Source organism: Zea mays, chromosome 1 (genome assembly GCF_902167145.1).
Source record: "Zea mays cultivar B73 chromosome 1, Zm-B73-REFERENCE-NAM-5.0, whole genome shotgun sequence".
Classification (NCBI taxonomy): Eukaryota; Viridiplantae; Streptophyta; class Magnoliopsida; order Poales; family Poaceae; genus Zea; species Zea mays.
Window position 1 is genome coordinate 181,972,428 of NC_050096.1, and position 26,581 is coordinate 181,999,008.

Below are 26,581 nucleotides of genomic sequence, written 5' to 3' on the forward strand. Positions count from 1 at the left end.
GTGGTGTAGCGCCTCGCGGACTCTGCCGCGCGCGTGATCACCCAAGGCTTGAAGGCGGCTTTGAGGGGAGCTTCCTGAAGGGACGTCGCCGGAGCCGAGGATACGATAAATGTCCGAGACGGCCTCGGACATGGCCGCGAGGTCAGCTTCCCTCTGCTCGGCAGCTCCGGCAAGCGCCTCGGCGAGCGCCTTGGCGGACTCGTCAAGGGCGGACTCGAGCTTTGCGAACAACCAGGAGAAAGACCTCAAGCACAAGCAGAGGAAACAGACAAGAACAAGAACCGGAGAGGGCCAAGGCGTACCTCCGGCTCGGGCACGCTGCCCCGAGGCCGCGACCTGGGCCGCGGCTAGGTCGGCCGCGAGGGTCTCAGCTCGGCTTTCGGCCTCGGCAGCCCGGCCCCGAGATTGGTCCCGCTCCTCGACGACCTGGACGAACTCCGATCGCTGCCATTGCGCCTCCGCACGCGCTGCCGCCGCCTCGGCTCTCAGGTCAGCGCAGAGCAACTGAAGGTCCGCTACCTTGGCATCCTGCTGAGAGAGGCGCGCAGTAGCCCCGGCGAGCGAGGTCCTCAGGGATCACAGCGAGCCCCAGACATCGACCTCGCGGCGGATTAACGACGACTTGGCGGCGCTCCGGTCCGTCAGATCCTAGGGGAAGGAAACAGGGCGTCACGGCGAATGTCTCGCTCACAGAAGGAAAAAGGTATGCCTGAAACCGCTACCTGGAGGATTTTGGGGACGTCTCTGCAGAAAACCTCCAGCGACGACCGGAGCGACCCCACCGTTGCTTCAGCACGCTCGCGGAGCTCGTCCCAGGACTGGTCCTCCTGTTCATCGTCGAGAACGAAGACAGGGTCCGAGGCCTCGCGGGTCCGGAATCGGAGCAACGGGCGCCGGGCCTCGGGGCTCCGCCGCACAGCGATGAGGCTGCCACCCGGCTGGACGGATCGCGCGTCCACGCCCACCTCTTCTGAGGCACTGGGCGCCGACGCATCAGCCATCCCGACGCTGGCAACAACCGGTCGCTCCCCGACAGGGACAGCGGCAACTTCGGCGGTGGCGGGCGCCAGCATGGCCGGCACGACAGGCGGGCTCGGGACCACGTCGGCGTCAGCCGCCTCCCCAACCACGATGGCCGCCTCGGCAGAAGAGCCGGCCTCGGGAGCCCGCTCCCCAGAGACAGGCGACGCCCGAGCCCCCTGCGGTGAAATACCCCGCGAAAGGGTCGGCTGAACGACAAGGCCCGGGGCAGCACTGGCCGCACAGTCCAGCGCCGTCTTAAGGGCCTTCCGGGGTGCCAGGTCGGTCTGGCCATGGCTTCGCTTGCTGGATATAAAAAAAGGGAGAGAAAAGGAAAATCACGGCCAAGACATATGGATGGGAAGCCAAGACGAAGACATTCCGAGATACTCACCCACTCCGGGCCATTATCCACCGCGCCTGGGGGGAGGTCTCTTGGATCCTGGCTCCCAAAACAGCCGCCGAGGTCCGCCTCGCTGGCAACTTCGGCGCCACCCTTGCTTTAGGCGCCCGGGGAGCAGATTGCCCGGGCGCAGTCGCGATGACCTGAGGGTCACCCCCATGCGCTGCCGGTACGAGCGGCGGCCCCTGGGGAGCAGACGCCCTGACCTGGCCCTCCGGAGCCACCTCAGCTCCTCCGGCCGAGGGGTCAGGTGACCTCTCGGGTCGCCCCCGTGCCTCGGGCCGGGACCCCGACACCCCAACTCCGGGGACTGATGGTGTCGGCCCGCTCGGGGGCTGGCTCGACGGCTCCTGGCCACACCCCAAGCCGGGGCTGAGGCCGAGACGGGCGGCCATGTCGTCCTCCTCCTCATCATCATCGTCATCGTCGTCGTCGGGCGTCTCCAGCGACAGCTCCCTCGGGAGTCCTTCCCTCTCCTGCTGGCGACGACGCTTCTCCAAGGTGTCCCGAGCCCGCCTCCGCTCGCGGGCCCAGGCCTTCTCCGCGTCCTTCTTCTTCTTCTTCTCCTCCGCGGTGACCCGCCGCGCTGCACGGTCCACCACGTCCTCCGGGACCCGTGGCAGGGAGGGCTTGTGCCACCCCACCTCCTAAAAGAAGGGGAGAAAGAAACCCGATCATAAGAACCCGGAGCAACCCGATGTATGAAGAAGGAAGGAGCGAACACTCACCAAAGTTACACACCCCTGGTCGGGGCGCATCCGAAGCTGGGAGTAGGCGTGGGGGTCCGGCTTCCCCATCGCAGCCGACACCCGCCATTGGAGGGCGTCGAAGGGAAGAGGATCAGGGGACATTCGCGAGCCCTCCCAGTCAGCCTCCGAGGTCATCTCCCAAAGCGGCAGCCGCCGCTCCGCCAAGGGAAGCACCCTCCGACGGTGGATGGCGGCAACCACTCCCGCAGCGGTGAGTCCCCCCTCCCGCGACGCCTTTAGAGCCTGGAGAAGGGGTTCGAGGTTCTTCTGTCTCTCGTGGGGGGTCCCGTGACACCAGGCGTCGGTGGCGGCGGTGACTACACGCTGGGAGAACGGCGGGAGCAACTCACCGTCATTCCGGAGGTAGAACCACCGGCGCTGCCACCCCTTGTTCGAGGACGCGAGGATGGCAGGAATGTACTGTGACGCCCGCGACTGCCTCAGCAAGAGAGTGCAGCCGCCGGCCCGCACCGCCGCACGGACCCTCCTCTCTCCCGTCGGCAAGGCAAAAGGCTCGGCGAGGAAGAGATGAGTCCACAAATCCCAATGGGGGGCGATCCCCAAATACCCTTCGCACACCGCTACGAAGATAGCGGCCTGCGAGATGGAGTTGGGGGTGAGGTTATGCAACTCCACCCCATAGTGGAACAGGATCGCCCGCATAAAGCGGCCCGTCGGCACGCCGAATCCCCGCTAGTGGAAGGAAGCGAAGCTCACAACGTACCCCGGCGGTGGGGATGGAGTGACTCCGCCCACGGGAGGAATCCACTCTGGTCGCTGCTTATCGGTGAGAGGGCGAAGCAAACCCTCGCCGACCAGCTCCTCCAGATCGCTCGCCGTCACCGTGGAAAAGGGCCACGGATCGCGCGGGGAGATTATGGTCACCCGATCAGCCATCACCAAAATGGAAGGGATGGCGGCGCAAGGGGCAGGAAGGGCGGTTTTTTTCTCTTCTCCGACTAAAGTTTCTCGGGTTGCGAAAACCTAAAGGAAGAGGCAGGAAGCGGAGCGAAGAACCGTCACCGGACCCCCTCTCGAGTATATGAAGGCCAGGGCGAAACCGTTTCCAGCGCTCCGCCCGGACCGGACGCGGGATTCAAAAAACGCGAAGCGGAACAGCCGTTCCTCGAACGGCTCGCGCACGCGCAACGGCCGCCCCGCCAACCACTCGCCCCGTCGCATTAACTCCGCGGCGGGACAGGCGGCGCCTCTGGTAGGAGAAGCGGGCGACGCTTCGCCTTCGCCGTAATAACCGCGCCAAAAAGGTACGCCGCGTCATTCGATTTCGTATCCTTTTCCTTTTTCCTCTTTCTCTATCTCTTGCAACAGGGACCGGGAAAGGGGGATACCCCGAAAAGGATCCTTCTCTGTGAAGGAACCGGGCTCCGAGCCCCCCTACTGATCAGAGGTTCGAAGGCTGGCCCTCCGAAGGGTTCAACAGTCGCCTCAGATCGCGTGGGCCCGACACCCACTACTGGTCAGGGGTTCGAAGGCCAGCCCCCCGAAGGGCTCCATGGCCGCCTCAGGCTACTCGGGCTCCGCGCCCATTACTGATCAGGGGTTCGAAGGCTGGCCCCCGAAGGGTTCACAGTCGCCTCAGACGCCGAGCGAGGGATGACCAGGGGTACGTTCGATACATAACCGAGGCTCAGGCTGCGCTCCCGAGGTACCCTAGGACATTTCCGAGACCAGCGGGAACGATCTTGTAACGGAATCCCATCGGAGGGAGGCATCGAGCCCTCGGACCCCGTCGCCAGGGGACCGGGTCCGGCAGATCACCCGCAGGTACTTTTGGGCGTGCCTCTGGGCCCCTAGCCGACCCCCAACGAACGGGGCACGGACGTCCACTCGGATCACCCGCTTGCAGCTCACCGGAGACACCATGTTCGGTGCCCATCGAGGGTAACATGGCGCTCTCCCCCCCTCCTCCTTGCGAAAAGTCAACGCAGGGGCGTATGTAAAAAAGCCAAGTCTGTCCCTGATCGTCCTCTCGCCCTGTGCGGAGGCTCGGGGGCTGCTCTCGCAAACCCGGCTCCGGCCAAACCGTTGACAGCGTCAACATACCAGCCCGAGAGCTTGGGCCCCGACCGTGCACCCGAGCTACGACCAGTTCGCATGAGGGAACAACCAGACCAGCCGAAGCATTACGCAAGGTATTAAGACCTCGAAGGAGTGAAACCACTCCTCCGAGGCCTCGGGGGCTACACCCGGCGGGTGCGCTCGCGCGCACCCACCGGAACAAAATGCAACCGAGAAAGGCTGGTCCCCTTGCAAAAAAGTGCGACGAAAGCCTCCAAGCGAGTGCTAACACTCCCTTCGAGGCTCGGGGGCTACTGTCGGGGACCATAATTAGGGGTACCCTCAAGACGCCTAATTCTCAGCTGGTAACCCCCATCAGCATAAAGCTGCAGAGGCCTGATGGGTGCGATTAAGTCAGGGATCAGTCCATACGAGTGACTTGATCAAGCTTCGCTCGAGCCTAGCCTCGGACAAGGGCAGCCGACCTCGAGGGACTTCCGTCTCGCCCGAGGCCCCCCTTTTAACGGCGGACACATCTCCGGCTCGCCCGAGGCCTTGGCTTCGCTAAGAAGCAACCCTGACTAAATCGCCGCACCGACTGACCGAGTTGCAGGAGCATTTAACGCAAAGGTGGCCTGACACCTCTATCCTGACGCGCGCCCACCGGCAGAGCCGAAGTGACCGCCGTCACTCCACCTCTCCACTGACCGGTCTGACAGAAGGACAGCGCCGCCTGCGCCACTCCGACTGCAGTGCCACTCGACAGAGTGAGTCTGACAGGCAGTCAGGCCTTGCCAAAGGCGCCATAGGAAGCTCCGCTCCGCCTGACCCAGGGCTCGGACTCGGGCTAAGCCCCGGAAGACGGCGAACTCCGCTCCGCCCGACCTAGGGCTCGGACTCGGGCTAAGACCCGGAAGACGAAAGAACTCCGCTCCGCCCGACCCAGGGCTCGGACTCGGGCTAAGCCCCGGAAGACGGCGAACTCCGCTCCGCCCGACCCAGGGCTCGGACTCGGGCTAAGACCCGGAAGACGGTGAACTCCGCTCCGCCCGACCCAGGGCTCGGACTCGGGCTAAGACCCGGAAGACGGCGAGCACCGTTCCGCCCGACCCAGGGCTTGGACTCGGGCTAAGACCCGGAAGACGGCGAAATCCGCTCCGCCCGACCCAGGGCTCGGACTCGGGCTCGGCCCCGGAAGACGACGAACTCCGCCTCGCCCGACCCCAGGGCTCGGACTCCGCTCTGGCCTCTGCCGAACGATCTCTGCCTCGCCCGACCCAGGGGCTCGGGCTCGGCCTCGGCCACGGAAGACAGACTCGACCTCGGCTTCGGAGGAGCCCCCACGTCGCCCGACCTAGGGCACAGGCCCGCCATGTCAACGGAAAGCGCCATCATCATCCTACCCCGAGCCGACTCGGGTCACAGAGAACAAGACCGGTGTCCCATCAGGCTAGCTCCGCCAGATGGGCAATGATGGCGCCCCACAAGCTCTGTGACGACGGCGGCTCTCAGCTCTCTTACGGAAGCAGGGGGACGTCAGCAAGGACTCGACCGCTCCGACAGCTGTCCCTCCGCCAGGCTCCGTTGCTCCTCCGACAGCCACGACATCACGCCAGCAGGGTGCCAAGATCTCTCCGGCTGCCACATTGGCATGTACTTAGGGCGCTAGCTCTCCCTCCGCTAGACACGTAGCACTCTGCTACACCCCCATTGTACACCTGGATCCTCTCCTTACGCCTATAAAAGGAAGGACCAGGGCCTTCTTAGAGGAGGTTGGCCGCGCGGGGACGAGGACGGGACAGGCGCTCTCTCGGGGCCGCTCGCTTCCCTCACCCGCGTGGACGCTTGTAACCCCCTACTGCAAGCGCACCCGACCTGGGCGCGGGACGAACACGAAGGCCACGGGATCTCCACCTCTCTCACGCCCGTCTCCGGCCACCTCGCTTCTCCCCCCTTCGCGCTCGCCCACGCGCTCGACCCATCTAGGCTGGGGCACGTGGCACACTCACTCGTCGGCTCAGGGACCCCCCGGTCTCGAAACGCCGACATATACTTAAATTCCTTTTTTGCATGTGTGACATTTATTCTTCTTAATATTTTTTCAATGGATCAGACTTGTGAGTCATTTTCATAAACCAACGTCAAGCATGAATCCATGTTTCTTACTTGAAACCCTGAACAAACACCATTAGCAGGAGGCACTCGCATTGGTGTCGCTCATCGATGACGAGAAGAAGCTTAGCGACTGCCAGTTCGACCTCTAGAAGCAGTCCTACGTGGTCGCATGCGCTGCTGTGTACGACAAGCTCCCACGAAGCCACCGCTTGGATGCGGTCCAGAGCAGCTGCACCGCACTATCCATTATTAAGCAGGTTGGGCCTCAATGTTAAGCACACGGTCTAGAGCAGCTGCACGACTCTCGGGTTGTTCTAGACACCGCATCTGACGACGACGCCATCACGCCGTCCAGCTCATCGTCCACCTGAAGCCCAACCTGCCATGTAAGTCGCTACTGACCGAACATGAATTCTTGTGCGCTGGGATGATGGCCGTTGCTGACGTTGTGTGAGTGTCCTCGAACATGATGTATGTAGTGGAGTAAAGCATCCTGTGGTGCAACGGCCAGACGTACTACCTCGCTGATGAGCCCGGGGTGCACTTCGTTTGACAGTCCAACCAAGAGTCATCGGTACTCGTCATATCGCGCGCGTTCGACGACTACTATATCGAGGACTATGACGTCATCTTGGTGCCGAAGGTGACGCAGAGGTGGATCGACAACAGTGACCAGTTCGTCATCGTCGCCACCGTCAGGATAGCTTTTGTGCCGGCCTACCTTTAATTTTCTTCGCAAACACACACACTTGCCTTTTTGTTTAAGGAAGAGCGTATGGTGGTGCGTGTCTGATGACTAACGATGTATGAGGGAATTTTTTCTGGCATGTGTAGAACATGCTCTCTAATGATGAGACCATACAAATCGTGGCATATATCGAAGTCTGCATCACTACCGGAATCCGGGCCTTTGCCGAGTGTCTGACTCTTTGCCGAGTGCATTTTATCGGGCACTCGGCAAATCAGGCTTTGCCGAGTGCCGCACTCGGCAAAGTCCTGCTCTCGGTAAAGAGCTCGTGTACCGAGTGCGGAACACTCGGTACAGAAAGACACTCGTCAAAGACGGATTTGCCGAGTGGCAACACTCGGCAAAGGCTGCGCTCGGCAAAGGGCCGTCAGCGACCGTCTAAAGCTGACGGCCGTCAGCCTTTGCCGAGGGCCGAAGGCCGGCACTCGGCAAAAAGGATTCTTTGCCGAGTGCCATATATCTGGCACTCGGCAAATAAGGTCTTTAACGAGTGTCTTCTTTGGACACTCGGCAAAGCATATTTTTATTGTTTTCAATTTTGGCCACCAAACTTTTTGTGGTATGTTCCTACACTATGTAGACCTACATGTATCATTTTGGGACAATTCTAACAGTGTTTTCAATAGCTAGTAGATTTAGTTCGTTTATTTGAATTTCTTCAGAACATTTAGATTTGAACTGTAAGTCACTCGAAACTTGGATAATCGTGCATGCAAAAATGATACACATGCTATTTAGCACAAGTTACGACTGATTTCAGGAGCGGACCAGAAACTTCGAGCAACATGCTCACTAAACATGGTCGTGCACTTGCCATCCACATGTTTAAAAATTGTATAAAACACAAACAAAGTCAAAAAATCATGAAACTTGTCCACATGTCATGATATCATATGTAGAGGCTGTGATAAAAATTTGAAAAAGTTTCGAGAAAACTGTGACACACTATGTGTAGAAACCTAATTGAACTACACATGAAATCATAGAGTTTCAATGTAGTTCTCCTAGGTTTCTACACATAGTACGTCACAACTTTCTCAAAACATTCTCAAATTTTTATCACAGCCTCTACATATGATATCATGACACGTGGACAAGTTTCATGATTTTTTGACTTTGTTTGTGTTTTATACAATTTTTAAACTGCTGGATGGCAAGTTCACAGCCATGTTGAATGAGCATGGTGCTCGAAGTTTCCGGTCCGCTCATGAAATCGGTCGTAACTTATGCTAAATAGCATGTGTATTATTTTTGCATGCACGATTTTCCAAGTTTTGAGTGACTTGCAGTTCAAATGTGAATTTTCCGAAGAAATTCAAATAAACGAACTAAATCTACTAGCTATAGAAAACACTTTTCTAATTGTCCTAAAATGGTACATGTAGGTCTACATAGTGTAGGAGCATATCACAAAAAGTTTGGTTGGGAAAATAAAAAAAATGTAATTTGCCGAGTGTCAGAGGGTGACACTCGGCAAAGTAAGCTTTACCGAGTGTCAGACGGCAGACACTCGATAAAGTATTTTCGAAAACCCTAAATCCGACCTTTGTCGAGTGCCTGTCAGATGGCACTCGACAAAGAACATTTTAAAATTTAAAAAAAACTTTGCCGAGTGCTAGATGGCAGGCACTCGGCAAAGAGGGTGAAATTAACAGACCGCGACCGCCGCTCCTTCTCCTTCTATTCTCATTCTCCTTTCACTCACCGCCACCGCCTCCTCCTCCCTCACCCGCCGCCGCCGCCTCCTCCCTCATCCGCCGCCGCTGAGCATGCCTCCCTCGCGCGCCTGTCTGTCCTCCACCGCTCTCCACCGCAACCCTTCTGTCCTCCACCGCTCTCCACCGCCGCCCGCTCTCCACCGCCGCAAGCGGCCTCCTCCGCCGGTCGTGCCCTCCGTCGGCCACCCTCTGTCACCAGTAATTAAGGTAATAAACTTATTGAATTGTACTTATTGAATTTAGGTAATAAACTTATTTAATGTACTTATTGAATTGCAAGCTTTGTTGATTGACCAGCAAAAGAATTTAGTGAGACTATTGTTTTAGCCCATCAAGTCCATAACTATGTTCAGGTTATTGAAAAGAAGGTGCTTACTTCTAGAACAACTCTGCTAATATTATTGAAAAGAAATTAGTTGCACTATTGTTTTAATAAAAATGTAGTTTGCATGTAATATTACAAATGTAGTTTGCATGTAGTCGGCCACCCTCTGTCGCTGGTAATATTATAGTTTCCATGTAGTATATATAATAAAAATGTATTTTTCATATAGTTATGTAGTTTTGTTGTACTATCTCTCATGGATTGAATATATGTAGATGTGATTGTCGGCCATTGTGCCGTTGAATTATGCGTGGATGTCAGCCATCGTGCTGTTACTTATATTTGCAGGCTTTGGAAACCTCCCCGTGCATGGGAGGTGCTACCAAATTTTTTGGTTGACATACTTCTTTATATCTGTTAGAGGATGGAGGACCGTGAGTGGATGTACACGGGCCGTAGCGGAAGGAACGATGTCACCACTGAATGGATTAGAAAGACCGATGATTTCGTGGAACGAGCATATGACGAAGCTGCTAAAGGAGCGAGTCTAGTCCCATTCCCATGCAGCAAATGTGCCAACCGAAAAAGAAAACTAAAGAAGGCCATGGTAGAACATATTTGGAAGAATGGATTTACGCCGGGCTATACTCGGTGGATCTTTCATGGTGAAGCGCATCGTACAAGAGAGGAGGTGCTGAGACAACGTGTCGAGGATTATGACGCGGATGCGGGGGTAGCGGATATGTTGAACGACTATCAGGAGGCAAAGTACATGGGAGGATGTATGGATGACGAGCCAGAGCCAACTTCAAAGGCGTTCTACGACATGATTGACGCGGCACAGAAGCCCCTTCATGACCAGACAAAGGTTTCTCAACTGGAAGCCATTGGGCGTATAATGGCGTTCAAGTCGCAGTACAACATGAGTAGAGACGCATTCGATGGCTTGTTGACGGTTATTGGGAGCCTGCTTCTGGATGATCACGTTCTGCCAAAGAGCATGTACGAGGCACAGAAACTCCTTCGTGCACTCAAGATGACGTATGAGTAGATTCATGCTTGTTCGAAGGGCTGTGTGCTATTTAGGAAGGAATACGCAGAGGCAAAGTACTGTCCCAAGTGTAAATCGTCTAGGTTAATGGAGGTAGACTATGGTGATGGACAGAAGAGGGAGCTCGACATCCCCTTGACAATCCTACGGCACCTTCCGTTCATACTGAGGATCCAGCGTCTGTACATGACAGAGGAATCCGCAAAACAGATGACATGGCACAAAAATGGAAAATGATACAGTCCTGACAAGATGGTGCACGCATCCGATGGTGAAGCATGGAAACACTTTGATGCCATTCACCGTGAGAAAGCCGAAGAGGCTCGTAATGTACGTGTTGCGTTGGCCACAGATGGGTTCAATCCCTATGGAATGAGCGCTGTCCCATACACATGTTGGCCCGTGTTTGTTATCCCAATCAATCTCCCCCCTGGTGTGTGCTTTCAAAGGCAGAATATATTCGTGTCGTTGATAATCCCGGACACCCGGGGAATAAAATGGGTGTGTACATGGAGCCTTTGATCAATGAACTGGTACATGCCTAGGAGGAAGGGGTATGGACGTATGACCGAGGTACGAAGACAAACTTCAGAATGCATGTTTGGTACCAGTACTCCATGCATGACTTACCGGCGTATGGGCTATTCTGCACCTAGTGTGTTCACGACAAGTTCCCATGCCCAGTTTGCAAGAAAGCTCTCAGGTTCATTTGGTTGAAAAAGGGTGGCAAATATTCGTCCTTTGATAAACATCGACAATTTCTCCCTCCTGACCATCCATTCCGCCTAGACATCAAGAACTTTATGAAAGGTGTCGTAGTGACAGACCACCCACCTGCAACGATGACTGGCGCCGAAATTCGTCAACAGATAGATGGGCTCGTGGCCAATACAGAAGGTGGTTTTGTGGGATATGGTGAGCAGCATATGTGGACACATAAGTCTGGCTTGACTTGGCTCCCCTATTATGACGACCTGCTCCTTCCACACAACATTGACGTGATGCACACTGAAAAGAATGTTGTTGAGGCACTATGGGCAACAAATATGGACATTCCTGATAAGTCAAAGTATAACGTAAAGGCAAGAGTGGATCTGGCAATGTTATGTGATAGACCAAACCAAGAGATGAAGCCGCCAAGTGGTGGAAAGACATGGAGAAGGCCTAAGGCCGATTTCGTCCTAAGCAGGGCCTAGAGGAAGGAAGTACTTCAGTGGATCAAGATGTTGATGTTCCCTGATGGGTATGCAGCTAACCTGAGTAGGGGGGTGAACTTATCTACTATGCGAGTCTTAGGGATGAAGAGTCATGACTTCCACATATGCATTGAACGGATTCTTCCTGCGATGGTTTAAGGCTATGTCCCAGAGCATGTCTGGCTAGCGCTTTCAGAGTTGAGCTATTTCTTCCGTCAGCTTTGTGCAAAAGAGTTATCTCGGACCGTGGTTGCAGACATGGAAAGATTGGCACCCGTGTTACTGCGTAAGCTTGAGAAGATATTTCTACCTGGCTTCTTCAATCCAATGCAGCATTTGATTCTTCATCTCCCCTATGAGGCACGAATGGGGGGCCCGTGCAGGGACGTTGGTGCTATCCAATCGAGAAATGTCTAAAGACTATTCGAAAGAAATGTAGAAATAAATGCAAAATCGAGGCTTCCATTGCAGAGGCATACATTCTAGAGGAGGTGTCAAACTTCACAACAACTTATTATGGTGACAAACTGCCGAGCGTGCATAATCCACCCCCTCGTTACAATGATGGCGACAATGAATCGAACCTTAGCATATTTCGAGGCCAACTCGGTAGCGCAAGTGGCTCGACCACCAAGATCCTGACACATGAAGAGTGGCGGCATATCATGCTATATGTATTGACCAACCTTGAAGAGGTGACGCCATACATGGAACAATTTCTTCATGAATTCTGGCGTCGATCAAGGGACCCCACTCCACAGGAATATGACACTCTTCTTAGAAAGGGTGCGAGAAATGGGTTGCCCGATTTCATTTCCTGGTTCAAATGTAAGGTACATGTTTAGTTTGTCAAAGAGATCCGTCTATGAACTCAATTTAATGTCTTTTAACTTGCGAATACTTGCAGGGCCAAAGAGATCCGTTTATGAGTGCCGAGTTGAGACAAGTAGCCAACGGCTTTGCTTATAGGGTCAAGAAATATTCTGGGTATGACGTCAATGGATACCGTTTTTGCACAACAAACTACGACAAAAGTTGGCCCAATCGGAAAACAACGTGTTTTGGAGTCTTTACGCCCGGCCTTGACGATGTCGATTATTTTGGATGAATCGAAGAAATATGTAACACAACTGGTGTTACTGCCACTAAAACTTGAGCATAACATCATAAGCATTGGCATATCATGTGTTTGTCACACCTAGAGTGCATTCACTAGGTAAAAATTTCAAATAAGTTGTATTGATGTGACATCTCATGAGGGAAACCCTAGGGTACAGTGCTTGACCCTAAACTGGGCTCAGAAGAATAAACAAAGCCTAATAAGAGAAAACTTCAAATCTCATTATAAATGGTCATAAAATATCACCATGTGTGGACTTAAGTAGCATCAAAACCCTAGAAGTACCAGAAACCCTAAATAGACCCCTGTAAAACCCTGGAATGAAACCCTAGGGGTTATCTGTAAAAGTGTGCACATTTTGGACCTAAGTGCAAAAATCAAGGCATTAGGGTACCTTAAGTCATATGGTTCACATAATTGGGGATTCCCAAGTCAAAAGATGTGAATTGGACTTATTTGTAAAAAGCCCTATTTGAACCCTATGGGGTTAAGTCTGATTTTCAGTACATTTGGCTCAACTTTGGGGCCATATATCTTCCAAATTATGAAGATTTTGCCCTAGGTCACCACATCAAGTTTGTAGGGCTTTAATAGGGGAACAACTTCGCTATAGAGATTAAGCCCTGGTACTATGAAAGGTTTTGAGAAAATTGGACCCAAAGATGGGCTGTCAGACTGTCTTAGGTCTGAATTCAGGCTGACAGTGTGATTGGACAATCTTTGGACTTTAATTCGACTATAATCCAGTCAGAGTTTGGCTATGGTTGCTATTGTAAGTTTGTAGCTGAATCATTAGGCTACAACTTTGCTGCAGAATGTTGGTCTAGTTGCCATATGAAATCAGGAGAAAATTCGTCCCCAACTTGGTCTGTCAGGCCGACTGAATGAACTTCGCGATGGTACAGTGACCGGATTGGGCCGCTAGCGCAGAGACCTCGCCGTCGGCAATCTCCGCGGTTGGATTCACGCCGCCGTTAGGATTCGTGCTCACCGGTACCGGATAGCGCTCCCAGGTGAAAGATCCTGGCAACGGATAAACTTGGACCCGATCGACGGGGAGTTCACCGCACCCGCTCGGATTACAGTCGGCCGGATTGGTCCTCGCCAGCGTTAGCCGTTTACCGACCATGCGCCACGTGCCCGAGCATCTTACCATGTCGCAGTTAGTCGTGTTAAGCGTATCCGGTGATCACCAGAGAGCTTGCCACGGTAATAGACACCAATCACGCGCGCTAGTGACCTCCTATTCCTCCGACCGCCGCGCGTCTTCGTCCAATTCCCTGGCCACCGCTCATGCCTACTATAAATTGAGCACGTCGTGAGCTCCATTGGGTAATCACCCATCCATAGCACCAACGCTTGTCTTCAATTGTCCACCAGAGACCGCGAATCGCTCATTCCCCCAATTATGTTTCCGCCGCCGTGGTAGAACCCTTGTCGTGGCCAGCGCATCTCAGGTCCATTCATACCCTCTGAGTTCTCGTTTCAGTGTTCTTGGATGCTCCGGATACTCTCTGACCCATCCAATTGAGCTAGAGTCCCTAGGATCGTCGGGAACACGTTTGAATGTCCGCGATGCCCGCTGTCACCGTGGACAGAGTAGGTTAGATCGCCGTTCGTGAAATTAGTTGAGGGGAAACGATGGTTAGGACTTGAATTCGGTTTCGGCCAAAGCAGAGCACCAGTCCTCAAGTAATCTAGCCGGTACAAGCTCGCCGGAGCGCGGCCCAGCGCCGTTCGCCGTCGTGGGCTTCAGACTGTGAAGAAATAGAAGTGTAGGGATCTTTTCGCAAGTGTCAGTGACCTAGTTAAATAGTGCACATGAATCTTCCTTAGTTATTCAAACCGATGGGGGGATTTCTGCAAAAATGGTAGAGCGGCGTGCGCGCGGGCGCTTTCCTCCAGTGATGGGCCGACTTGGGCCGGTTGCGGTCCAGAACTGTTCATTATTTTTCTTTTTCCTTTTCTACCAGAGCTAAAAAAATTCTAGAAAATTACAGAAAAATGCTAAAAATACCAAATCAATTTTTCTAGGCTTCTAATTTTCTATAGTATTTAATTAAAATAGTTTTATGATTTTTAGTTCCAATAGGGAATTTTGGGACATTTAAAATAGCCAAAAACCATGCTTCTGGATTTTTAGGGAATAAATAATAAATCCAAAATTCACTAAACTTTTAGAGTAAACTCTAAATAATATTTTGAAGCCTTAGGTAAAGTTTGGTATGATTTGGACCATGTTTGATACTTAGAACCCAAAACCCTAGCCTCTACCCTATGAACTTCACTATAGACTCCGAAAACCCTAGTTTCTTGGAGATCCGTGAAGGAAAGTTGTATTCAAGACTTTAGATAATAAACTTTTATTATCTTTGCATCCTCATGAGCATTACATGAACATTCATGTGGCTATATTTAGAAAACAAGGAGGAAGTAGAGGTCGAAGAAGCGAGGACTTCACCACCACCACCTGAAGAACATCAGGCAGGAAACTGTTTTTATTTTGATATCTGCAAAGCAGAGCCTGATTCACCAGTAACACAAGGCAAGCCCCGGTGCATTTGCCACCTCCTTGTTATTTTGAAATCTTTCTCACTTACTTGATGCATTAAGTGATAGGAGTTGTGTGCTAAACCAATTGTTGCATTTCCTTCCTTGAAGTTGATTACCTTAGTCCCCTGTTTTACTAAAAGGTTTTTCTTATGCTTAGCATTGCTTTAGAAAAACAAAATGTTTTGTTTTCACAAAAGATGATGCTTCAAAGTGGGTGGGATGTTTTCGAAAATAAAACCTGATGGTGAATCCATCATGGCCATGATGGGTTCAACATCGAAAAAGATGTACCTCTGCTAGGTACTAAACTTTGGGTTGAAATGATAAAGTTGAGACCGGGCGGGTGACTTGCACGAGAAGAGGGTCTCGATGTAGTGTCTCCGTCTGAGTCGATTAAGGACCTTCTCGATGTAGGCTTGCTGATCGAGGACCCTTTAACTGGTCACATGCCTCATCATGGGTAAGCTTTGCCTCGGGCAGACTAATACCAGAATAAGATAACACGCAATGGGAGTGGAGAGATGGCGAGAGTAGCGTGTACCCTCCGTGGCAAGAGGCTGGACGGTGGTGTATCTATGCTCTCGGTTGGCGTGAACCTGATCTGGTCTTAAGAACCCCGGTGGCGAGTTGACATATGCAAGGGTTAAGTGCTACATATGTCGTGTGATCGGAGATCCTCAGCTGAGTATAATCGATTCGGATCGCCATAACTTCGCGGATATGAAGACTTGGTCACTGCCCTACATGTAGCAATCCAGTGAAGATAAAGGGGTGATAAGAAATTGGCTAGTTTAGATCAAGCGATTAAACTAGGGTAGAAATAACTCTAGTTGTAGGTAACTTCACTTAACATGACAAGTAAAATTTGATTTTTAAGGACCCACTGTTAGTAAGCATTTCTGCAAATAGAGTCTTTGATTATTGACAAGCCATACCTTGACTCCCAAAGACCAGCATATCCTTGAGAGTCTTTTATGTTGACGGGTAAGTCTTGCGAAAGTACACTTCGTACTCAGGGCTTTGTCCCATGATGTTTTAGGTGAGGAAGCAGCAAACTTTTGCTGCTTTTGTTCAAAGATGGTGCCCAAAGAAGAAAACGAGGAGTAAAGCTTCGGGAGGAAAGGTTCCTCCATTAAAACTTTTGTTTGATATTTATCGGGAGGGGTTTTTGGCTCCCAGTAATGTAATAATAATACTTCAACACTCTTATCTTTTAGCCCTGGTCTATAATAAATACTACTCTTTCTTACTTTTCAATAAAGTAAACTGTTGTAACTGCTTCCGCATTGTCGTACCTCCAATGTATTGTAATGTCTGCGTGATGGGTGAAACGCTCTTGGGAAAGGTAAGGAATGCAGATATCGAACTTATCAAGTGATTCAGGGGCACCTGCAGGGTTGTCTGAGGTCCGTTGGACAAGTACAACTGTAGGTGGGCCTAATGACTTGGGAGGTTCCGTCACAAAATATATGAGCTCAATTTTTATGGTTCCAAACCTCTTACTCCAGTGATATTCAAATGTCATTGGTTTGACCCTCAAGTGATGAGACGGATACATTCTAATCTTGGGATAGTCAAAATTCGACAAGATTCCGCCTTACCAGGAGACGATGTCTATATCTTTGCCCAACAGGCCACACAAGTGTATTATCTCCCATATGTGTGCCAAACGAAAGAACATCTTAAGGGTTGGGATGTTGTGTATAAGGTATCGCCGCACGGGAGGTTACCTGTTCCTAACGATGAAGATTATAACTTAGACTCGGATACATATGATGAAGAGTTCTTCCAAGAAGATGGGCTAGAAGGGCGATTTGATATAGATTTAACCGAAGCTATCAGAATGGACGTAGATATTGAAATGGCTGTTGATGAGGAGGATGATGAGGTGCAAAATGATAATGACTTAGTAATCCTTGAAGGTAATGACATTAATGACGAACTTGCGTCTTCCGATGGTGTTGAGATTGAAATGGTTGATAGTGATGATGAGAGTTATGATCCGGCTAACCCCGACACATATGAAGATTATTTTTAACGTAATGCTATATGACTTTTTATTCCGCACCTGTTTTTAAATATATCTTTTTATATGTGCTTATTTGTTTACTCTTAATTGCAGTTTTTTGGAAAAAAATGGTGGGCGGTTGGCTGAGGAGGAGGAGGGGGAGGAGGAGCAGGACGGCGGACGAGGCAGAGCAGGACGAGGCACAGCAGGCGGCGCAGCAGGATGACCTTGTCCAGCAGCAGGCGGCGCAGCAGGACGACGACGACCAGCAGCAGACCGCCTCAGGTTCTGGCGCCTCAGGTTCGAGGAGCATCTACCTGTGAGGTCCCGCGAGTCTCCCTCAGCATCCCATACTTCGGGACAGGCGGCCGCTGATTCGGCCGGATGGGGAGAGGCATGTAACTTTATGTTCTTCATTCTTGTTCATATTATGTGTTCAAAATCATAATATAAACTAATACTTTTTATTTATCACTTGGACAGTTCTTGGACGGTTGTGGATTATGTTGGGGGTCATCGTCGCCTCCCCAATGGCATCCTCGGCCTGCTGTGCAGGGAACACTTCCCTGGACTGGTTGAGTACGCTGGAGTGACGAGTCCAGCCTACAGCTTCGACCACTACGCCGTCGCCCTCGATGCAGTAGACCGGGACGACCGGGAATTCAATAACAAGGCGGAGCGGGTGAAGCAAAAGCTGTGGGTAAGTCTTAGTATAATATAAAATATGTCGCATTCGTTGCAAATTCTTGAAATAATGTATGGATACATCGTTTTGGTATGCAGGATTTCTTCATATGCTAGGCTGGATACGAGGCTAGGGTGGATGTGGTGTCCACCACGAGCTGTAAGAAGCTCGTCATAGACATGCAGTATGAGGCCCGAATCCAGGCCATCGTCACCTACCATGGCTCCGTCCTTGGGGAGAAGGTGACCAAGCAGCAAGCCCGAACCATGTTGTTGACCAGGGACCAGTACCTGCAGGTAAAGTCATCCATGTTTGGTACCAGTACTCCATGCATGAATTTTATTTTATCTTCTGATATGCACTTTACATGTTTACTTTGTAGATGATTCCGCATTGGTGCGCCGCACATCCTCTGTGCTGAGAGCAGATGGTGGATAGGTGGTGTTCGACTGAGTGGGACGAGGCGCACAACGCTAGCCAGGAACGGCGTATGATGATGCAAGGTCCCTCCCACCACCAAGGCAGCCGGAGCCTGGGCCCAGAAGCATGGGTAAGCCCTCTTTTTTATTTAGGTATATAACACTGGATTAGATATTATTTCTAACTATCTCGTTGGTTTTCTTGCAGTCGGCGTCACATGGTGGCTGGCCTTGCTCCATCTTCTCGGCCTATGCTATGGCCTACAAGGGCAAGGCGACGTCCGACGTCACCTATAACCCGGATGATGGGCCCGAGGCCTACACCAACCCCACCGTCTACAACCGCCTTCATGACTACACCGCCGTGGCGCAGGAGGTCCATGGCCCAAAATATGATCCGAGCACCAAGCAGATCGACCCCGATGTGCTCATGAGGGTCGGAGGAGGCAAGAGACATGGGCGGTACTGGATTGCCGATGGGGCAATTGACTCGTCCTCCACTCCCACTCTGTCTCAGGTGCGAGCAAGGAGAATGGGCTCGAGTCCAGCCATACGACCTCAGCACGACTGCTCACAGCATCGCATACAACAACTCGAGGTTAGTGCTTCTGTAACTCGTCCTTCCTTGAGTTATATACCTTCTTTTTGAGTTACTATAGCGTTGGCTTGTAATATTACAGACCCAACTAGAAGAAGAGAGGAGGGAACGTCAAGAGATGGAGGCGAGGATAATGGCGGAGCAGGAGGCTTGCCTGGCGGCTGATCAAAGGATGGCAGAGATGTTCCAGTACATGCAGAGTCTTGGCGCCGCACAGGGTTTCGCTCTGCCACCTCCATTGTTCCCTGCAGTTGACCCTGCTCTGTTCCATACTCCTATGAGTATCAAAATTGTAGTTACATGTTGGTAATGCATCTGGTATAACACATGCAATCTCTTCTCTGTGCAGGGCCAATCTGGGGCAGCATCCAACAACCCTCATGAAGGGTACAGCCCAACGCAGCACCAGTCCAACTGCCCACCTCCATGAGAGTTATGTTTTTAGTGTTTCGAACACAAAACTTATGTTGAATACTTGTCAGAGCTTGTGAACTTGTGTTGATACTTCTGAATTTCTGTTAATATTGTTTGTGTTGAGAACCTCACAACTTATGTTGAATACTTATGTCAGAATTTGTGTTAATACTGTTTGTGTTGGCTATATATGTCTGTGATGATCTATGATGTATATATGTGATATCTATGAAATATCTTTTGTTTGTTTGGATGGAATAGGGAAAACAAATAAAAAAGGTGTGTACTGGTCACTTTGCCGAGTGTAACACTCGGCAAAGCACCTCTTTGCCGAGTATAATGGCTCTGGCACTCGACAAAGAAGCACGCTTTGCCGAGTGCCATACCAAGCACTCGGCAAAGTACCTGACATGGGACCCCTCTGGCAGATTCTTTGCCGAGTGCTGCCAGGCAGACACTCGGCAAAGGTAACTCCTTTGCCAAGTGTCACCTAGGACACTCGACAAAGACGCCGTCTCCGTCACCCGGTGCCGTAACGACTGCTTTTCTTTGCCGAGTGTTCTCTAGCACTCGGCAAACCACTTTACTGAGTGCCCAAGAAAAAGTACTCGCCAAAGAAGGCTTTGCTGATGCACTGTGTGCCGAGCCCTCTTTGCCGAGTGCGACACTCGGCAAAGTCTTTGCCGAGTGTTTTTAAGGCTTTGCCGAGTGCTTCAGACACTCGGCAAAGCCGTCGATTCCGGTAGTGTATGATACTAATGGTTGCAATGTGGTGGTAAAACAACTAGATTAAAATAACAAAATTTATGTATGGCTAGGATCACAAATTGATTATGAAACCTTTTCTCATAACAGTATAACACACATTTTGTATATAAGTAGTATACTGGTATTATATATTCCTGTTGCAACGCACGGGCACTCAGCTAGTGAGTTATAAAGATTGCAGTGGGGTGAGTTGGGAGGAAGGGGCATTTGTATTTATAGGCGCGCATCCAGGGTTGAGAGCATGCGTCTTCTAGAGAAATCAATGGCCTCGACATATTTGAAGGGTACACACACTACAGTAAATGAAGTTACTTCCGACGGCCCAAGCCGTCGGACATAAGCCTTAAACCGTCGGACATAAATTATGTCCGACGGTTTCTGGTTATGTCTGACGGTTTCTAGCCACCGGACTTAACGCGTCGGAAATAAGGTTATGTCCGACGGCCGCCACCCACCGTCGGAGCTAACGTTTCACAACCGTTTTACCTGTCGTCTATGGGACCCACAGCAGTTATGTCCGACGGCTCGCGCTAGACCGTCGGACATAACAAACCCTTATGTCCGACGGCCTAGTAAACCGTCGGACATAACAAACACTTATGTTCGACGGCTTACTCTAGGCCGTCGGAAATAACAAATTCCAGAAATTGCACAAAATACTATATTTTAAAAAATCTGACATTTGCAAAATCAAAATAGATTTCATGCACATATACACATTCACAATCACAAATATACTCACATAAGTATTCACAATCACAAATATACTCACATGTATAGTATTCACATTCACAAATTTAACATAACGACATATATAGTTCCAAATGGTTGCAACAAGTGTTTAAAATCAACATATAGGTCCAAAATCCAAACTGACATAGTGTTCGACGGATAGTCTTTCACATGAAAGGTTGCAACAAGTGTTTTGCATCACTATCACTCACAATCACAAATATACTCACATATATAGTGTTTTGCAACAAGTGTTTTAAAATCAACAAGGTTTCAAGTTTGCATACCAAAATCGGTATTTGTTGCTCAAGCTTCTCCATCATCTCTTTCTTTATTTCTTTAGCACATAGATGTCTATAAAAGTAGCTTAGCTCCGCTAAAGCTTTCCAGACATCATTTTTTACAAAACCTCGAAACATAACAGGAAGGAGTCTTTCCATTATTATGTGGTAGTCATGACTCTTCAACCCAGAAAACTTTCCCGTCTTCAAATTCACAGACCTTCTAAAGCCCGCGGCGTAACCATCTGGGAAGTTTAAGTTTTTCAACCATTTCATCAATTGTTTCTTCCTTTTAGGTTTAATACTGAAAGGAGCACGTGGCTTCTTCTAGTTCTCTCCTATCTCCATAGTTGGTCTTATACAAATTAAGGCCAAGTCTTTTCTAGCCTTAGGGTTGTCTTTTGTTTTGTCAGTGATATTCATGCAAGTGCTGATAATGCTTTCACCCATATTTCGTTCCTGGTGCATCACATCAATGTTATGCATTAGAATCAAGGCTTTCATATAAGGGAGTTCCCATAGACCACATTTGTGAGTCCAATTATGCTCAGTTCCATAACCTTCAAAACGATTTCCATGTTCGTTTAGTTTCAAATCATTAAGTCTCGCGAGAATCTCTAGACCACTATGACGCTTGGGTGGTCCCCTCGTCACAATCGTGTCCTTTTTAAAAGCGTTCCTATCGAACCTGAACGAGTGATCCTCTGGCAAAAAACATCTATGGCAATCGAAGTAACATATCTTTCCACCAAACTTTAGTCGAAAGCATAAAGTGTCTTCAACGCATATCGGACATGTCAAAATCCCATGGCAACTCCATCCAGCAAAGATACCGTAAGCCATAAAATCATGAATAGACCACAAAAACGCGGCTCTCAGGTTGAACTTTTGTTTCTTGTAACAATCGTACGCCTCGACTCCTTCCCATAAAATTTTCAATTCTTCAATCAGGGGTCTCATCATCACATCGATCTTTGTTCCAGGATGATCTGGACCAGGTATTACAAGACACAAGAAAATAAATTCATATTTCATGCAAAGAGCTAGTGGAAGGTTGTATGGAACAGCAAAGACGGGCCAACATGAGTAGGACGTTGCAGTTAGATTGAAAGGCGAGAAACCATCTGTTGCCAAACCGAAGCGGACATTGCGCACTTCATCAGCAAAGCTGGAATCAAAAGCATCTAGTGCCTTCCATGCATCTGTATCAGCTGGGTGCGCCATGACATTTGGATTCTCACGTACCCCTTCTTTGTGCCACCTCATGTGTCTGGCTGTATTCTTGGAGATAAACAAACGTTTCAACCGAGGTATAAGAGGCATGTAACGAAGCTGCTTACGTGCAATATTCGTCGTAACGGTCAAACCATCGTCGTTTTCAACCTCAACGAATCTACGCTCACCACATACAGTACACTTCTTCTCACCCGCGGTCTCCTTCCAAAAAAACATACAATTATTATCACAGACATCGATTTTTTCGTAGTCCATACCGAGCCCAGAGAGCAACTTTTTGGACTGATACATGTCCTTTGGCATCTTGTGATTCTCCGGAAGTACATCACTGATCAAGTTCAAAAGCTCCTTGTAGCAGTTGTTTGAGAATGGAAACTTAGACTTAATAGCCATAAGTCGAGTCACAAATACAAGGACGGTCACTTTCGTGTGCTTATGCAATGGCTCTTCGGCAGCTTTAAGGAGCTCAAAGAACTTCTGAACCTCAGGTGTAGCTGGATCCTCATAATCGGTGGGTTGATCGGGGTTCTCCGAATCGACGGTTAGAAGCTCATGGCGTACATCGTCAAGCATCTCTTCCATCCTATCATAGTCCCCCTCTTCATGTGACTGAACTTCCGACACAATACGAGGAGGTGGGTCCTCACCGTGGTGCACCCACACCTCATAGCCTGGCATATAACCGTTCTTGCAAAGATCTATCGACATAGTCCTCCTGTCAAGGAAATAAATGTTCCGACACTTGCTACAAGGGCACCTTACATCGGTTCCAGTCTCTGACCGAGCAAAAGCACGGTCGAGAAAAGCATCAGTCTTGGCAACCCACTCACTTGATAGAGCACCTCTTTTCTTTCAACCTTCATACATCCATCGACGATCCTCCTCCATACTAGATACGAGATTTTAACTTGATTAGTTAAGTAAATCACGCCCCTAATCTAATAAACCACACTAATACAAGGAAAATCATTTCACGAGACCCTAAATCATATAAAATGACCTTATTTCCGAGGGCATTATAATTACCCTCGGAATTTAAAGTTTAAATCATATAGGAACCACTACATAACATTGTCACGGGTGACAAATCATATAAAATGATCTTATTTCCGAGGGCATTATAATTACCCTCGGAAATTAAAAGTTTAAATTATCTAAACACCACTAAGTAGACGAAAACAAATTAAATTAATTACATAATCAAATTTCGGCCATCACACACAATAAATTAAACAATATTTAACATAATAATTATTTAACAACAAAAATTGTAACTACAAAACAATATTAACATATACAAAATAATACTTTAACTACTCACTTGAGAGTGCGGGGCGGGGCGGGCGGGACTCCGGCGTGGGCGGGGCTGCGATCGGCGGCGACGGGGCAGCACGGCGGTGACGGAGATGACTGCGCGGGCGACCGGCGTGGGTGTGGCAGCACGACGGTGGCTGTGGCGGTGTGGCTACACGACAGCGGGCAGCACAGCGGGCGGGGCGGGCAGCGCGACGATTGTAATACGGGCAGCGCGACGGGCGGGGCGGCCGCGGGCTGCATGGCGGGCGGGGTGGGCAGCGCGGCGGCGTGTGTGGCGACGGGCGGGGCAGGCAGCGCGGGCAGCACGGCGGGGCGCAGCATGGTGGCCGGTAGGGCCGTGGCGGTGGCGGGCAGCACGGGGACGACGGTGGCGCGGGCTGGGAAGATGGAAAATGAAATAGTGTTCCCTGGCCGCGCGGTTAAATCGCTTTATCTCCGATGGCTATAATACGGGCCGTCGGAGATAACCTTATGTTCGACGGCCCTCTGACAGCCGTCGGAGATAGGGCGTTATGTCCGACGGCCAGCTCAGGCGCTCGGACATAAGGCTACCTCCGACGGTCTCCTGCGTGGGCGTTGGAGATGTTTGTTTTTACTGTAGTGACATCGGACGTGCATGCATCTAGTTAAATTAGCTCATTGAAAAGTTTGAGGTAAGAAATTTAGACAATATTGTTTAGGGAGACTATATGCATGTGGGCCGGGTCCCCATAGAAACTTATACAATATTGTTTAGGGCGACAATATTGTTTAGTGCGACTATATTCAAGTTTTAGTTAGTCTCCGAACTTGGTATGCTATGTTGTTTGGATCCTCCAAACTTGATATATTTTAAATAGTAAAATAGTAATTTCCATATATATGTTTAAGTTACATATTTTAAATCAGTAAAATAAATATATTATTAATATAATATAGAAAATAGATTACTCTTGTGTAGTAATCTCACACAACATAAACGAATCAAATAGTCATCTATTTGATATTGACACTACATGCTAATTAGAATTTTATATAATAACAAATTATTATTAAATTGAGCCACGAGCCAGCTCGTAAGCGGGACCGTTGGCGCGTTCTAAGCATTGAGCCATGCTGACCCACAGCGAGACCGAGCCAGCTCGTCAAGTTTGAGCTTTTTTTACAGGCCTACATGCATAAACGGAAAGTTCTCAGACACATACACATCCTCTATGTTTTGCAAGCACATATATATAGATCAAACTCATCGAAGTTACATAATCTATGGGGTGAACATCATCGTCTTATTCGATTGTCTACTTTTTTAATTTCTCCACTAATAACAAACTAGGACAAACAACATACTTATTATTTGCAAAGAAAGAAGTTGGCTGGAGCATGCATTGCATATTGCATCGTCGTCCGGCCACACTGCCGCCTGCCTCGCACGCGCGATCTCACGGGCAGAAGGTGACCTGGTAGTTGCTGTTGCCGCTGCAGGCATGGGTCTTGGTGTTGTCGCTGGGAAACAGGTAGGCGTCTGGGCAGCTGGGCCCGCCGCAGTTGAGGGTCACGCCGGTGCTGCACGAGAAGAGCATGGCCAGGTTGTAGCCGTCGATCACCGAGATGTCGTAGAAGTCCTGGCTGCCGCCGCCGCCGATGGTGAACTCGGCCAGCGTCATGGGAGGCTGCCCCGAGAGCGTGCAGGAGAGTGCGCCGCCGCAGTCGCCCGTCTGGCAGCTCCCGCTGCCGCCGTTGAAGGAGCACCCCGTGCGCCCCCACACCCTGCCGGACTGGGTCCCCGCCGGCACGTCCACGGTCCACGTCTGCCCGGGGTCAAGCTGCGTGCCGCCGCCCACCGGGGTGGCCGCCGGCCACACCGTCGAGCCGCAGTTGTTGGTGATGGTGAATGTGGCCGCCCTCGCACTGGTGGCCACCAAGGCCGCGACGAGGAGCAAGAGGGCCGAGGAAGCAGCAGCCCCGGACGCCATGGATGCTATTCCTAGCTAATTGCGTTGTCTACGATGTGTGGGTACGTGGCTAGGGCTAGCTAAGAGCTTAATGCGTTTGTAGTGTGGAGGAGTTTAGGGAGGATGCATGCGATATTTATAGCTGCCGGGAGAAGAAAAGTATACGGCCAATACGGGGATGAAGGAATGACAAAATTACCCTTGAATCGATCATATCGCCAGTTTTGGGTGACATTGAGATTGGGCTGTTCCTTTCTTTCCTTTCCCGACCTATTTCAGACAGTTAATTTCCTGTGTAGGATGCAACAGTAAAATTAAAAATATTTCCTGACCTATAAATTTTGTTCTTTGGCGGTTAATAAATAAAAGCGCGCGCGCGCCAGTAGAAATATAAAAAAAATACCAACAACAAATATGTTTTCTGTACTAGTATGCTGAAATTATTATGACAAAATTAATTACCTCTAATATGAAGCTTCGTGCACAAACCAACCATGTCCTCCAAATTAAGTTAGGCAGTAACGCAACGGTAGGCGGCGTGATTGGCTGCGGTATCATCCACAAAATTCTATACGTACGTAGAATTCTACGCGCCGTGGAAATCCAAATCCTACGCTACAAGGCCAGACTAAACGACAGCATTGGCAGCACATCAATATTAATTACACAAGTGCTTATTCGACTGCTAATATATATATATATATATATATATATATATATATATATATATATTTATTTATTTATTTATTTATTTATAACGGAAGCTCTGGCCTTCCGATAGTCATGGGAAGCCTTAGTGGTCACGCACATCAGGATGGTGGTCACGCACGTGGTTAGATTGGGCCAGTGGGTTGCGTGTGTTCGCGCGATTGTGGGGCACGTTTATGCATGTGTAAACATGTGTTATGTTTTGCGTAAACAGAAAGTGCACACGTAGTGGGGTCGAGTTGGGATGGACGAAAGTGGGCCAGCGTCGTGTTTGCTGGTCGGGTAGTTGGTTCCTACTCGTGTTTATGCTAGCATATTTAATGGTTCAGACTTGCATAACTGGAGAGCGGCAACAAACTTTTCATTGGTTCGTTTATGTGGGTCCACACACCACCGTAATTAGCGCGCCAACGAAGCCGGAAGTAACCGTATATATGGGAACAGAAAATATGGAGCCAATCGTGCGT

General features: G+C 50.1%; 1 protein-coding gene and 1 pseudogene across 1 annotated transcript; both read right to left on the reverse strand.

Moving 5' to 3' along the window:
- Window positions 1-23,796, reverse strand: part of LOC103645087 (thaumatin-like pathogenesis-related protein 4) — a 63,066-nt pseudogene extending 39,270 nt beyond the window's left edge.
- An 871-nt stretch (window positions 23,797-24,667) lies between these two features.
- On the reverse strand, window positions 24,668-25,512 carry LOC103640644 (thaumatin-like protein). Its single transcript, XM_008664129.2, has one exon. It carries the CDS (start codon window positions 25,425-25,427, stop codon window positions 24,894-24,896), a length of 534 nt encoding a protein of 177 aa, XP_008662351.1. The 5' UTR covers window positions 25,428-25,512; the 3' UTR covers window positions 24,668-24,893.
- Between the last annotated feature and the right edge of the window lie 1,069 nt (window positions 25,513-26,581).